At 37.1% G+C, this 14446-nt stretch overlaps 1 protein-coding gene across 1 annotated transcript in view; it reads right to left on the bottom strand.

Moving 5' to 3' along the window:
- LOC139729741 (dynein axonemal assembly factor 9-like) overlaps positions 1–14446 on the bottom strand; it is a 44739-nt gene that overhangs the window by 13492 nt on the left and 16801 nt on the right. Inside the window, exons 5-9 of the mRNA XM_071640675.1 lie at positions 10949–11073; positions 9088–9184; positions 2946–3024; positions 1962–1989; positions 897–1033 (exon numbers count right to left, since the gene is read on the bottom strand). Of these exons, the coding sequence (XP_071496776.1) occupies positions 897–1033; positions 1962–1989; positions 2946–3024; positions 9088–9184; positions 10949–11073 (466 nt within the window). The remainder of the gene's footprint in view (positions 1–896; positions 1034–1961; positions 1990–2945; positions 3025–9087; positions 9185–10948; positions 11074–14446) is intronic.

Here is a 14446-nt window from a genome sequence, read left to right as displayed (position 1 = left end):
CTATCTTATTTTTGTCTTTATGACGGTCCTGACTTCATTAGAAAAACAAGAACATAATGCCTTTGATTTATATTGGGTAAACATGCAGAGAGTAGGCATTTCATTGCACTGTGTAAAAAGAGTGCCATTTGACATAGAAAAAACACATTAAAAGGCTTCTTAATTGTTGGCAAATTATCTATGTTACATTATATTCTCTTGTGCAAATCTCATGTAAAACAATTCTTCCCCAGAATTATATTTCCCTCAAAAGAGCTGAGAGCAACATTACCTTATAGCAATAAATAGGTTGCACATCACTTTTTTTTTTTTTTTTTTTGGGGGGGGATGCATATTTATAAGTTTTAAATACATGTAGTTCATAGTATTTTGTTGACTGCCTATCAAATTTTGCTGTTCTGCATTGTAAAATTACCTTTATAGATCCACTTCTTCATTTTACCCAATGGTATCTATTTTTGCTGCCAATACAGATGAAACTCAGATGAAATCTTCATCCATCGTGTGACTAGCAGCGTATAAAGTGCTGTCTATTGATGTACACGTAGTTATTGGTTCATCGAAAAATGGGCTGGTCAACATATTACTGTATACGCCATATATTTCGCGAGTCTAAATTTTCGCAAATCGGAACTTCCCGACAATTTCGCAAGGGTTAAATTCGCGATCGTGGAGTCTGGCCCGACTGGAGAAATGTATATGCGTACGTCACACTCACAGCTTGATCAGAGTCAATATTTTCGTGTGTCTTTAATTTTGCGAATAGCAACTGACTCGCGAAATTTGCGAAAATAAAAACCTCGCAAATTATTTGGCGTATACAGTAAGCTACAGAAACTATTCCTCTCCAGAGTGGACGTTGAATATCTTGGAAATTGTCAACACGCTGGACTTACTACGAGACGTCGATGTTGGTCAGCATGGATGACCACTGCCTCTCAAAGAGGGGCAGCTGTTCTGTGACCAGTGTCTCGAGGTTGACCGGGTCCACGGTGTTGTAGATAGGACCAAGAGAGTCACTCATGTCCACCACCTTGATAAAAATACCAAAATATAAAAAATTGAATAACAGCCAAAGTTCCTTATAAACTGCACATTTGACCTTTGGACACAGAGATGTTCACTTCTAATGTATTGGAAGATCAAGAATGTTAATTTCAGCATCCAAGTTGCAACACAAAAGATGGATAGGGATGTTACTGGTCAAGCTTAGTTTATAAATCTTGGAATACAGCAAAACTTCAAGACTGTTTTTGTTTTGCCTCTTTTTTTTTAAGAGAAATTTAGCTCATTTTACTATCTGTAGAAAATTTGTCTATGGTTAATAAAACACTGGGGAAATAAGGGAAATGATTCAAAGACCATTACGTAACAACACAACATCAGTGCGGTCTTATTTAACTAAAAACAGATATACAATGCACACATATTTGACACACATTCCTATATCATGTACATATACATGAATATAACACATTAAATGATAATAATGATAATAGTGCATAGTTAAATAACACTCTAGACTGCCTACTGGCACCTATGGTACATGTACTTCAATTCAGTAATATAAAGGGAGAGAGAAAGAGGATCGTATATATATTTTCTCTTTTTGAGAGAGAAAATGAGTCATACACATGACATTATATGAAAAGGGTACTGCACAATGCACACAGGCATGAGAGTCCAAATCTCTCTCTATTTCTTTCTTTAAAAAAAACCCACACAATAATGTGATGACATCAAAAGCAGTACACCACGATTTAATGGCTAATTGGCATGTTATTTTTCTTGCAAGGAAGTTTACTTCCGGAAATGATCATGGCATATAGGCAAGAAACTCATACCTTGTCATTAAAAAAAACAAAAACAAAACAAAACAAAAAAAACACACACAAAAAAATTTTTGGGGTCAGATATGTCAGTCTGGTGCATGAGGATATCTAAGTTACATCAATCCTTACCTCATGTTTCATGGTGAAAAATCCACCCCTGTGGAAGGAATGAAAGGATAAATATAAAAACAAAGAGATGATAAAACACATCATGCCTATGAATCCCAAATACCTTAAAGACAGATTTCTTTGTACATGCTCTGAAGAATAATATGAAGAAAGAAATGGGAAGCAATTGCCCTACTTTGCCAGACTTACAATAGTGATAGAGTAGGATGTGAAAAGGTATGCATCAAAAAAGTATTCTGTATGAATAACTTGGGGGGGGGGGGGGGAGAGAGAAGCAGTAAAATCAATGCTTCATGTTTGGAACGGGTAAGAAAGATACAGTCAGAAAATTGTCATCATTATTCTGTATTAAATAGACATTAACATTCATCAGACTCTGTCCAAACACCTGTAACATTTATTCATTACTACATGGGGTATAGTCATATGCCTAGTTCAGTCAAAACCTGCCTCCAGGCACAAACAATTCCCGTAGAGGGCAACATAATATGTGTTTGATGCATTTGTACTACAGACATAGGTTTGTAATTCAAATGAGAATCAAAGCTTTAGATGCCAGTACGTTGGGCTCATTGACCAAACCGCGAGGAATTGTATACATTGCCAGAAATGTTGACGAATTTTCTCCGCTACGCCACGAACCGTGACTCTTGATCACAATGGAAAGGCTGCGTCCCACAATGGGCCGTCATTACCGACTGTAAACTGACGCATCACATTGATCCGTTTTTATGTTTGACCTTCATTCTAACAATGATTTCCTGATGGAAACTCAGGATGTGCGACTTTTGAAACCAAGTTGGGAGTTTGCATGCGATGATGCGTTAGTTGGGGGATGGTGGTGGGGGGGGGGGAAGGGGGAGGGGGAGGGGAGATGGCCAGTGTGTGAGGACAATAGATAAGAGAAGAAAAGCAATCAATCATGGTGAATATGCTTCATCTTAGGAGGACAATAGGCTGACCACAGTTGGTCAAAGGGCTTACGTGGCATATCCCTCTAAGCCGTAGGCTTGAACCACCGGCCACTTCTCCACAGACATCGGGTTGAAAGGCCGTGGATGACCTGCAAAGTGGAACAGATTCATGGCATGAGTGGATTTAGCATCGATGGGAGAAAGAGGGGTGGATGAACGGGCTTTGGCAAGACAGATTCTCCTTGTTACCATGGTAACTACTAGATGAAGGCAACGGGCAAGGACGAGGGAACGAGGGAAAAGGGATGAGCTGAACTCAACTGACCCAAGCTGTGGCTGATACAAGTAGAGCATAGACTTCATGGATATGTGTAATTTGAGATAATGGATGGAACAAACCTATTTAGCATCCTTTCTCATTTAAAAACTCATCAAAATACTATTCATAAACGATTACTTCGGCTCTTCTCGTGTTTCTGTGCTGATATGCTTCTATTTTTGCCTAAGCCATGCCTTGACATGTGCTAAAAATCTCTGAAAACAGACGACTTGAATAAATCAATAGGCTAACCACAGTTAGAGCAAATTCACAAATTGGGAAGCTACTGAAAAGAGTAAAGTACATCAGGTGCTATACTGCAGTATGGGCATAGTACAGTAAGCTTTTACTTGAAAGAAAAACAAAAAAGGGCACATGTATTGATTAGACCATAAATGATTTAATGATATTGTGAAGGATTTTGAATATGATAGACTTGATAAGACATTCAGCTGGTGGAAGTTTGGGAGTAATTTCATATGTTTTGACAACAAACCCATAAATTCAGAGAAAACCTTTTCCTTTTTTTTTTCTTTTTTGCAAAGAACACCTGCCCCCCCCCAAAAAAAAAAACAAACAAACAAACACAACAACCAGAAATATTCAAGCAATGTGCTTGTGATAGAAATGCCTAATCACTCTTTTAGCTCAAACGTATCAAGAGTGTTGAATTCCTTCGAAGGGCTGTGAAGGGGCCAGAAAGTCAGACGGATAACAGTGTTGCTGGGCACGTTTGTCGAACAGGCGACTTCTTTTTTACTTCCCAACAGCAATGTGACACAACAGAACTATTAAACGCAAGCGCAATTCTGGTCCAAGGACAGGTTCAAGATCATGCGACTTGGATGCATTCCCATGTTCTTGGCTGAGAAGATGAAACAAAAAAAATAAGGTTGCTACATTGTACACGTGCTTTGTAGATTAGTGTTTAAGTTTCAAGTGGCACAGTGCACTGCAAACTTAAAAGTGCGATTCCATGCTGGCTCTACTGAATTGAGTGAACTTACACAAACGAGGATGGTGACATTTCAAATCAAAAACAGAAGATAAAAAGATCATGGAATCATAATGTTCCATGTGGCATGGAATAGTGCTCATGAGTCACAATCACACATCCAAAGTGGGTGACGTTATAATGCCATCAACTCACAGCTCTACCACTGTTTGCGCACAAAGAGACTGAAAAATCATTATGTTAATATTCCAGCAACTACAGGTACAGTACAACCCTTTCCCACATCAAATAATCACAGTTAGGTTAAAAAAAAAATACTAATAATGATTTTTTTAAAAGTCATAGTTCGGTTACTATCTACAACACTACAATATATTGATGCCATATATACATTTGTTGTTGTTTTTTTGTGTGCTTACTTCAGGTCAAGAAAGGAAATGAAGAGAAGATTTGTAAGCTAGTCAATTAGGAGACCTGTGAAGCAGTGACATCATCATCGCATCTAATTTGCATAATTTGTGGTTGCCACTGATATTATCACATTGCGAATATATGTGTGAAACATGGGAGACCCATAACTTTGTCATCTTATGTCGGACTGTGTTTTGATGAAACTCCTACCACTCTCCTTCTTGGCTGATTGTGACTCAATGAAATAAAGCCAACTTTAGCATGGCAAAGAATGGCACTTTAAATTCACAAAGCTGCACTACTTTAAGCCCATACACTAACATGAACAGAGCACATAGAAAACTTTCTTCTCTCTTTGTTCTATCCCCTTTGTCATGAACATGGGAATGAATCCAAATCGTATGCTCACATACACACGTTTAATGATCACATATTTTTCTTTGTATGTGTGCATTGATATCAAATTACTTTACATGTGATTGCTTGGACTGGCGAACAGCCAGCAAAATCTCTGCACCATTACAAGAAAATACTTTAAACCTGAACACCCCAAGCCATGAGAAATTACCGCTGTCTCTGAGCGCTCAAGCTCAAGCACCAAACAATTGTGGCCAAACATTAGCAGTGGGTTGGATTTCCACATGAACATAGAGGCACAAGTGAGCAGTATAACATGAAATGGATACCTAACCCAGAATGAATACATGTACCTTGGAAGAGGACATTTATATGGGAAATCTAAAAGATACAACTGATGTAATCAATTCATTTCATCAAAGCATGAGGTATTATTTAAAAGAAAAAAGGAAACAAACAAAAAACTAAACTTTTGAAGGGTAGACCATTCAAAAAATATGTCAGTTACATGACTAACATGTCAATTTACATCAAGGTCCCTCTCATCTTACGAGTTACAGAGAAATTACCAGTTAAAAAGTTAGTCTGAAAATAAAGAATACAATTTTGTAAGCACAACTTTGAATATTTGATCAAAATAGGGTACAAATTAGGAAGTTATAAAATTATGAAGGTTTGCCATGTTTTAGAACAGTTCTTGAACAGCTGAAATGAATAAGTGCAAGTGAGAGAGCTGATAATGTCAATTGTCATCACCTCACAATTTTGTTCACATGTACAAAAAAAGAAAGAAAATAAAACTGACAAAAATGCAATTTTCCTGCTATTGGAGTGTAAAATATAATTTTATTTCTGGCTGAATAACTTCAAAATATTGATCTGTCTGATATGATGCCATTTGAGACTGTGGCATGACTGCATTTGAACAAAAACACACAGAGGCACAAGTGTATTTCATAATACAACTTGAAATTTCAAGATTTTGTGTATAAACTATATGGCAAGTTGTGAGGTGATGACCTTCCATCAACTTAATCACTTGCATATTCATATTGACTGTTCGAGAAGTATTTTGTGAAAATTAGCAAAACTTCACATTTTCATAATTTCCTTCAATTCCTATCCAATTTCATCAACTTTCTCTTTTTCTGTTTATAAAATTTCACTCTTTGTAATCAGACTAACTTTTATCTGGCCCAGAATTACCCTTTAAGAATCCTCTCAAGAGTACATCTTCACTAGCATGTGCATGCACAAGCACCACATGCACTTACAGTGTAACTACACTTAAGAGCCTCAAGCAGCCTTTATGATTCCTGCAGAGCCCTCTTGAACATCTCTACCTAAAAAGACCTGCCATTTCTTAAAGCTATGCTTAACGTGGCTGCTATCTGCACTTTATAACTGTCAGATATCTATGTTCTTCCACAACACAAGCCCAACTCGAGTAAATCTATATATTTTTTTGTTTTTGAGTGACTGTTTTTCATTTACATGCATTGCATGTACTTGATTTAAATACATTTCTGTCTTCCTTTTGTTGATGCTTCTATGTCAATATTTTGCTGTAACACATCAGGTATTTTGCAAACCAAAATCTGTGAAGGTTAACTTCAGTGAAGTTCACAGCCATTGGCTAAGTAAGCATACCCCCTTCCCCCTTTGAGCGAAAGATTCCACTTATACAGCACATTATTTAATAGTTAATTGTAGAAGACGACATTGTAAGATCTAAATCTTCTACTCATCTGCTCATAAACTCTGCATTGATACATAATGAGTTAAATCATCATTGTGAATTTGAGTTTAAACTGCAATTCCGGAGACCATGAGTGTTTGGTTTGATTTGATTTGATTTGATTTGATTTGATTTGATTTGGAAATATCTTCAGCACAATCAGATGTTATGCCTGGAGTAAAGTGTTCAAAGTGAGAATCATATTATTGTTTGTTAGGGATCATTTCCATCAAGCCTTGTGTTTGCTGGAACTTGTATGACCCCATCATTAAAAGACGTATTATAGCATGACAGTAGTTTGATTTTATTTTTGAATGTTATTATGCATTGAAACGGAAATAAAATGCATGAATGAAAACAAAAAACATTGAATGTCAAACATATTTAGGTTTTCCATCTTTGTATTGTTAACTATCAACTGTATTTTCATAACACTAAAAGAAACTCCCAAAATACAAACAAACAGACAATGATACTCACATCAAACTTTTGTAAAGATCTTTTAGCATAACCTCCCCCTCCCCATGAGCTGATTTTAGAAAGGGTTAACAAAATAAAATATATTTGTGCAATAAGAACAAGCCATTGATGGCACTTCAACAATGTGTAATTTTTTAATTCATCATTTTAGACAGTATCAAAAATCAGTATGAATGCTATGGATGCTTGTTTTGTATCAATACAATAATGAGGAACTATAAATGATTCCTACTCATATGTCACCTTTTTCCTCCTTTTATCACATGCATCTCTTTGAGCTCTTCATGTACATATTATATCTTCCAATGAATTCAATGACCCCTCATCATTCAACATAGAGGCCAAGCCTTTTATTTCACACCTTATTCCTGTCTCATCCTATGATAAGACACTGTCTCCCCGCTCGTGTTTGGAGGCAAAACACCAGAGTTCTAGTCGTCAAAATGTTTCTGAGCTCGGTTTCATTTACAAGGTAAAGACAAATGGCGCAAGTCTTCCTTGTTATTGCACTGTCACTAATTATGACACTTTGCCACTTATCAACCACTCGAAAGAGGGGTTGAATATTTCTCGCGGAAAAGTGCCAAAAGAAGCAGACCGCCATGGGAAACCTCAGGTGAAAGTAACGCCGAAAAAGCTTTCACTGTGGCGCTTATTGATTCAAGCGCTTGAAGAAAAAAAAAATTATCATTTGAGATATTTTTGGATGAGAAAACTTAACACTTATCGATACCTTTTGAGGTCACCCATTCGCTGAGAGTGATGTTGATGATATTCTATCCTCGCCTCATCTGTCCAGCTATTGTCCGAGCCATAATTGCTTTTGTTCTTGGACAGCGGTCGGCTTTCGCCACTTTCCCCAGCTCGGTTTTCACGGTGGGCTTTCAATATTCATCCATATATATTCCAATGCACGAGCAATTGTGATAGTTAAAACTTCAAAGGCGACCTATTATTCTAGATTCACGAGCATCAAGTATCACTGGCTTGGCCTAAATCCAAAGAGTACACAGCGAGCAACTCATGCCAAATACAAGCCAGGGAACTTGGGCAAACTTTGACATTACGAAAATGAAAAAAAGTAGGACAGCATTGCAAGATGCATAATCTGACAATAGCTGCACCTAATTTCACCTTCATGTTGTGTCATACACCATAGATTCAAACTTGGAAAATTGTATTGGATTGGATATAAAGCAGCCTATTTACAAGCAAAAAAATAAAAAGAGTGAAAAACAATGGTATTTTTCCCTCGTCTTCACCTCTGTTTTAACTCCTTCCACTTTTTTTCTTCTTCTTTATTTCCTTCAACTTCTTCTTCTTCTTTCTATCTTTCTTCTCTCCTGCCTCCTCATCTTTACACTGCAATCATTATCACACTACAGACTTCTTACTGCTATGTACCAGTGCTACCACTTTTACTAAATGTGCTCCTACTACTACTTCTGCAACTACTATTATTATTATTATTATTATTATTATTATTATTATTATTATTATTACTACTACTACTACTACTACTGCGACTACTACTACTACTGTTACTACTACTACTACTGCTACCACCACCACCACCACCATGCACCACCACCACCACCACCACTACTACTACTACTACTACTACTACTACTACAGTCAAACCTCTCTTTAGCGACCACCTGTCTATAGTGGCCACCTGCCATATATGACCACTAAAAACAATTCCCTCCGAGAGAAAAAGTATATAGTGGCCACTTATTTGTCTTGCTTGGGTGGCCGCTATAGACAGGTTTGACTGTACCACTACTAATATGACAACAATGACAACAATGATAACGACATACTACTACTGCTTCCACTGCAGAGAAGCATGCATTCTGTCATTCTCAATGCCACAATTCCCACTACTCCTCGAACTCTGCATCTCATTCACTTCATCACCGTCCCTGTCTATAAATTCTAGCTGGACTGACCTTGGGCGGAGTATGGAATGCCAACTGTGGCACAGTCTCGCACCATGTCGATGAAGCTGACAATCTTGAACTCTTCCGCTGCTTCATCGTCCTCATACTACACAAGACGGTGAGATGAAAAGGAAATGATGGTAGTGAAGACGTGGTTAATAATAAATCATGATAGGCAATGCTGTACGGGAGACAGGATTTTTAACTCTTGGACAATGGAAAATACCATCTTTAAAGGGCAAGTTCACCTTCATAAACATAAGGATTGAGAGAATGTAGCAATATTAGTAGAACATATCATTGAAAGTTTGAGGAAAATCAGACAATCCGTTCAAAAGTTATGAATTTTTGAAGTTTTTGTGCAGTACCGCGCTGGATGAGAAGACTGCTGCAGTGTATGAATAACTTAGATGTCACATGCGTACAACAATATAAGGAAAATATAAAGAGAATTTCACAAAATTCCATCTTTTAAAAAAAGTACACATTCCCCTGACTCGGTACCGACAAATGTTATGGGTAATATTATTCCCCCTGCCTTTAGAAAGAGGCAAGTCAAGTGCTCTTTTATTATGCGAAAAAAGTAAAAATATGTTGAATTTTCTTTTACATTTTCTTTATACGTTTGTACGCATATGACTCACAAGCTGTAGTAGTCTCCTCATCCAGCGGTTCCAACACAAAAATCTAAAAAATTCATAAATTTTGCATCGATTGTCCAATTTTCCTCAAACTTTCACTGATGTGTTCTACTAATATTGTTGCATTTTCTCAATCCTTCTGTTTATGATGGTGAACTTGTCCTTTAACAGAGAAGCTACTATATTCAAAATGGTACTGTCAAAATTATTGTCTTCATGACAGTAAAAACAGCACCTACATTACATAAAAGTAGTTGTAGTATTGCCAGACTAGTACATTGTACTGATTACTGATTACAGTACTGAATGTTTGATAATCATTAGCGTTATTATCATAGTGATCATCATAAAAAGTGACATAGATACTTAATTTCTCAATATTGGCAAGTTTTGTCTTTATTTTTGTTTTTTATTATAGCTACATCCAATTTGACTGCTGTGTAATTGCTACATGAAGTCATTTCTTACATCACAGAAGTCATCTGTTTCAATTAATGAACTCTGACAGAAATTTTGGAAAGGTTTGCGTCGGCACACTGCTACGCTCTATGGGAGACTCTCTAGGCTCACTTTGAAGCAAGGCGGCTTCATCGACCATGTCTATTTTTACTATTCTTGACTCAGTCAAACACACGCACAGATATCTTCCAAATATGCACCCCACGTGCACTCCCACACAAGACAAGAATGATGAGCAGCTGTACACATTTCCATCACAAGAACATTCTGAGCCGGACTTAACCTCGAGACAATGACACAGGCTTTTCCATTCACAGGCTGTCACTGCAAATTTTGTATGAATGGAAAACAACAACAACAACAACAACAACAACAACAACAACAACAACAACAACAACAACAACAACAACAACAACAACAACAACAACAGCAACAGTAGCAGCAGCAGCAGCAGCAGCAACAACAACAACAACAACAACAACAACTTTTGAACCTTAAAAAAAAAGGTTATCGCACGAAATGCATGATTGGCAATTTACACTAAAAGCAGAGACGGATGGAATACTTTCACTGTATAGTGATCTCTCACGATCAATTATGCAACTGTTTGTGACTGGGCACCAAATTGAAGTCACTTAGATAATTGGAAACTTATAACCAGTTGCACATGCTTGTGTACGAAATAAAAATGATGATATGGTATCGGGCCACTAGCTGAAGGACGAATGCGGGCACTGGGATGACTAGACATAGAATCATAATACATGTACCTCAGTCTCTGTCATGCAGTGGAACCTGATGCCAGGCCAGTGGGCAACGTAGGGCAGGAGGTAGTGGTAGTTGGTAGGGTTGCAGTATATGTGAACACTATCCTTTGTGATCAGGAACATCAGATCTGGATTGCGACATTAATACAAACAAACAAAGAGACAGGTTTCAATGTTATTTCATTTTCAAAATAACTTTCTCCTGTATTTGACAGCTCGGCCCATTGGCAATTGTAATACTGTAATGTTGTTCTTGAGGGCCGTGTAGGTACAATCAAACAAAATCTACAGTAGAACACAAATAAAGTTAAACGTGATGTTGAAAGTATGTGCCAGTGTACCAAACAGAAGCTAAAAGCAAAAAAAAAAAAAATCTATCATAAAACTGTGGCAAGATTTTGGGGTATAGCCATGTCAGTGCTACATGTAGTGTGTGTTGTGGTGATTTGGCGATGAAGTATATCAGATTAAACACTAAATATGCTCGAATACTGGATGCTGAACCAACTATTAGGTGGTCAATGGGAAAAATGCCTTGTTAATGAAGCACGAGTTGGATATAATATGGTCCGAGAGAGGATGCAGAATAGAAGAGGACATGAAACACATGATTGCACTGCACGGCTAATGTGGGCAATATGAATAATGGGTGTACAGTTTACGAGGGCAATATAAATAATGTGTGTATAGATAAAACCTGGGCAATAAAAATAATAGGCATATCACTCTCTGTCTGATGAGAAGAATGTCAGCACACAACAAATGAGAAGAAATTGTCATATCTTTAGAGTTGACTCATTTCCTTCTACTCCCCCCCCCCCCCCAAGTTATTAAAGGAAACCCAAACCCAAAGAGAAATGTGGATTGAGTGAAAGCAGCAACATCAGTAGAACACATTACAGGGTGGTCCACAACTTGAAATTTTACCATGTTGCAAGCTCAGAATCTGAGAATATTGCAGAAATTGAATATGCGCGGAGCGCACACGATGAGTACGTAGTTCGCAATATTATGCTGCTTACATCCAATGTTCTCTCTCATGTTTTGCACACAAATATCTAAAGTACCTGGTAGTTTGATGTTTCTTATGTTATGCACATGTTTTGCACATTTTTGAATACTTTTACTTTGAGCTTGTTGCAAATTCTTGAGGATGTTGCATAGCATGTTGCTGGCTTTTTAGGATGTTGCACAAGAATTTTAGCATGTTGCAGCGACATGCTAAAACCCCTCGTGGACCACCCTGCATTAGTAGAACACATTAAAGAAAGTTTGAGGAAAATCGGACAATCGCTGTAAAAGTTATGAATTTTTAAAGTTTTGGTGTTGGAACAACTGGAACTTATAAGTTTATGACATACGTGTATGTGTGGACAACAATTATAAAGAAAATATAAAGAAAACTCAACATACTTTCACTTTTCTATCATAATGAAAGAGTACTTCACTTTAACCACTTTCAGAAAGCAGGGGGAATAATTACTACCATAACATATGTCAGTATCAAATTGATGGAATGTGTAATTTTCATGAAAAATGAATTTTTGTGGAATTCCCTGTATAATTTCTTTATATTGTTGTCCCAATAAATCGAATGACATGCTCTTTCATATTTCATGAGAAGTGTCTCGTTATCTCACCAAAAAGTGCTAAAAACCTGAAGTTAGGTCTCAACCAAAACTATCATACAGTCCCTTTAATGTGCTGCTCTACCATGGCAGATCGTTTATAACGCATTGCTTTCATGCACATACAGAGTACACTGTACGCCTGAAATTTGTAACTTCCACGTGATTTCCCTGCATAATGGGCAAACTGATACTCTATCATGATGAGCTCAGACAAAATGAACGATCAAAAACAAAAATGCCTTGCGCATCACAAAAAAAGCTCATGGATAAACCATTTGAATATTTGGCCCATTTTATCAGACACAAGTGATCAATGCCAGAGAAGCAGCAAAGCAGATTTGAATGCACACTGAAATAAATGCTTTCATCCATACACAATAATGTACTTATCCTTTCGTGAACATTTGACATTTAGAACGGTTCATTCAGCCTCGTTTTCAAACGATGCAATAATCATGCCACTAGAGGAATCACTTGAACCACATTAGCCAAATCTTTGATCCACAGCAGTCGTTTTCATCATTCCCAAATTATGACATGGCACATAAAGCACTCTTTGAAACCATCTGAATTTAGAAAATATAAAATACACGTATCTACATCTTGGAAGAAAATTGAAGAAATGCCACATTATTTTCACGGTGCAATAAAATACACCATTTCATGACAGAATATTCTCTTCAAACATCTCTATTCCTCTGTGAGTGCAGAAAAGCCTTAAAGGGACATGTACAGTACTGGTTGAGGTGAGGATGCAGGTTTATAACAATTTTGGTGAGATAATGAGAAACCTCTTATAAAATGTGAAAGAGCATGTAATTTTATGAAGGATTCAATGTTTCTTTGAAGAAAATGGGCCTTGAAATGGCTGAGATATCCACAAAAGCAATCCTAATAAAATTGACAGGCCACAGCTTGTATTAGGATCTCTTTGTTTTACCTTGTTTATAGATATCTTAGTCATTTCAAAACCGATTTTCATCAAATAAACTTTTGATTCCCCTTATAATTGTATGCTCTTTAACATTTCATAGAGTGCTTTCTAAATACCTCGCAAAAAGATAAATCCTCACCTCGATCAACCAGTACTGTACAGTCCCTTTAAATGCAACAGAAGTGGCGAGTGTCACATGTCGTTCAAACCTTATACGCATCATGCTGCCACAAACAAGACCCAAGAGAAATCAGGTGCTCACAGTGTATAGTACAGTAGCTCTCTGGTCACTCTTTGTGGACTAAAAACCCCACTCTTGAGGACATTTTCTAGGTCTTTAATTGTGACAGCAAGTAACCTGAATTGTAAATTACCTTGCCATTCTGCTTTGTCCTCCCCTCTCCCATCCCCAATTTTCTTCCTACAAGTATTTTTTAATGATTTTTTAAAACAGATTGATCGATGACAGGGGCTTACAGTACTGTATCATATCTGATATCAAGACTGGATGTATGATTTATCCCTTTAAGAATATAGAGCACTGTTAAGGAAACGCTACCCTGAAGATGCAATACCAGTACATTTAATTGTTCATGAGAGCATTGAAATGGATGTAAAAATTTACTGAAAATTTGAGGAAACCTTGACATTATGTGTGATAATTCTACTCTCTGTTGATACCTGGTAGGACATCCTATAAACTTGTAGAAATAGTTGCCTTGGTCATGTGATCATGACATTATATTTTATCAATCATGCCTCTTATTTCACATTTTCTGAGAAAGAAACAGTCTCAGCATTTACAAGTTCTGTATTCAGGAAAACATCCTGACTATTTTGTTCTTGAAAATTCTTGAGTCCCTTTAAGAGTGGCCAATTGTAGTTTACAACAGATGGGGCACACGATATCAGAGATGGTAACATGCCCATGATTGC

The sequence above is a fragment of the Diadema antillarum genome, unplaced genomic scaffold (assembly GCF_040938485.1).
Source record: "Diadema antillarum isolate AM-2024a unplaced genomic scaffold, OU_Dant_1.0 seq00000262_RagTag, whole genome shotgun sequence".
Taxonomy (NCBI): Eukaryota; Metazoa; Echinodermata; class Echinoidea; order Diadematoida; family Diadematidae; genus Diadema; species Diadema antillarum.
Note: the sequence above shows the minus strand (reverse complement) of the source record. Positions and strands in the feature narration are given on the sequence as shown.